Raw genomic sequence first — 1,343 nt, forward strand, 5'->3', positions numbered from 1 at the left:
TACAGGAAAGACCAGGTGAGCCAGTCGACGGCATCCTGTTTGCTTTCGATGGTTTTCAGTACAACTTCAGCATTGACGTGGTCTTGCAAGTGTTGTTCAAGTTGTGATTCAATAGGCAACGGCTCAAATATGAATTTCTTATAATATTCCCTCTTACTCGATGGACAGAGAAGCACCACATACCCATGCTTGTCGATACCAGGGCGAGTCGCCCGGCCCAACATCTGCAGCACGTCTGCAATGGGGTAGTCTTCGTACCTGCAGCGTAAAGCATAAAGAGAAAAAAAAGAATAACTGAGGCATTGAGAGCAACGTGTTGCTCCCCTCGTGCATGCGCACGCATGGTGACCCTCATACGGATGGCTGCAACTGTTGGTAGACACTGCAACGCTCCTCTCTGTCTATCTGTATTCTTCTTTAGCATGATTTGAATTGAGTTATGGTGATTTCAGTTGCTTAATGAATATGAAATTATACAAAGACGCACCCGTTCTCCGTGAATCGTTTGGTGTCGACAACAACAACCAGATGGGAGCTCATCTGAAGGCCCCATGCAGATTCCTCCGCAACAACAACAACTTGAATGGCCCCGCTGGAGTGCAGCTGCTGCACCAGCAGACGTTCAGCAGCAGACAAACCAGAGTGGTACAGGCCGACCCCGTATGAGAGCGTTTCCAACAACATTTTATCGCGCACGATCGATGTGTACTGTTTCATCGTGTCATCTGCAACAGCGCAGGAGAAAAACAATAAACAAAAGAGATAAGAACTTCAACACAGAGCAACTGTTAATCCATACATTCAAAAAAAAAGAATTCCAGCTCCATTGAACCACTGAAACACATAGTTAAGGTCGCTTGCCTGATACGTGCAGATACTTCTTAGGCTGATCGTCCGCTGCTGTTTGCAGCAAAAGATCGATCGCGGTGAGTCTGCATTGTTTCCTGTCGGAGCAGAATACAAGTACGTTCTTGAGTTTACGGCTGCTACGGCTTCTGCTGTCATCAGTTGTAGCCGTGTATAGTTTTATCGCCTGATGCACGGCCCGCGACATGGCCAGCAACCGTGCTTCTCTGTTGTACACGTCGAAACCGTGCAAAGAAATTTCCAAAGGCACCGTCCGCACGCTCGGGTGGAAGTTGAACAAACCTGAAACTCAAAAGCAGCAGATGCCCCATACACTCAAACACCGCCAGCCAGAACAAAAACAAACGTTTTAAAATTATAATAAATTAACATAAAAGCGAACTCGGGAGTTCCTCCGGAGTTGCTGTGTGCGTGCGTGTATTCTATGGCGATCTAGAGCACAGGAGCAGCACTGCAGCGAAATGTTTATATGAGAG

The 1,343-nt window shown here is 47.1% G+C and overlaps 1 protein-coding gene across 1 annotated transcript; it reads right to left on the reverse strand.

Annotated features, from left to right (window-relative positions):
* Positions 1 to 66: 66 nt before the first annotated feature.
* Positions 67 to 684, reverse strand: EMH_0098520 (uncharacterized protein; the record flags this gene model as incomplete). The annotated part of the gene is made up of 3 exons (XM_038022019.1): positions 67 to 82; positions 184 to 258; positions 488 to 684. The coding sequence occupies 3 exons, from the start codon at positions 682 to 684 to the stop codon at positions 67 to 69; spliced, it is 288 nt and encodes a 95-aa protein (XP_037879203.1).
* Positions 685 to 1,343: the final 659 nt, after the last annotated feature.

This window comes from Eimeria mitis, genomic scaffold (assembly GCF_000499745.2).
Source record: "Eimeria mitis Houghton genomic scaffold, Emh_scaff9990, whole genome shotgun sequence".
Taxonomy (NCBI): domain Eukaryota; phylum Apicomplexa; class Conoidasida; order Eucoccidiorida; family Eimeriidae; genus Eimeria; species Eimeria mitis.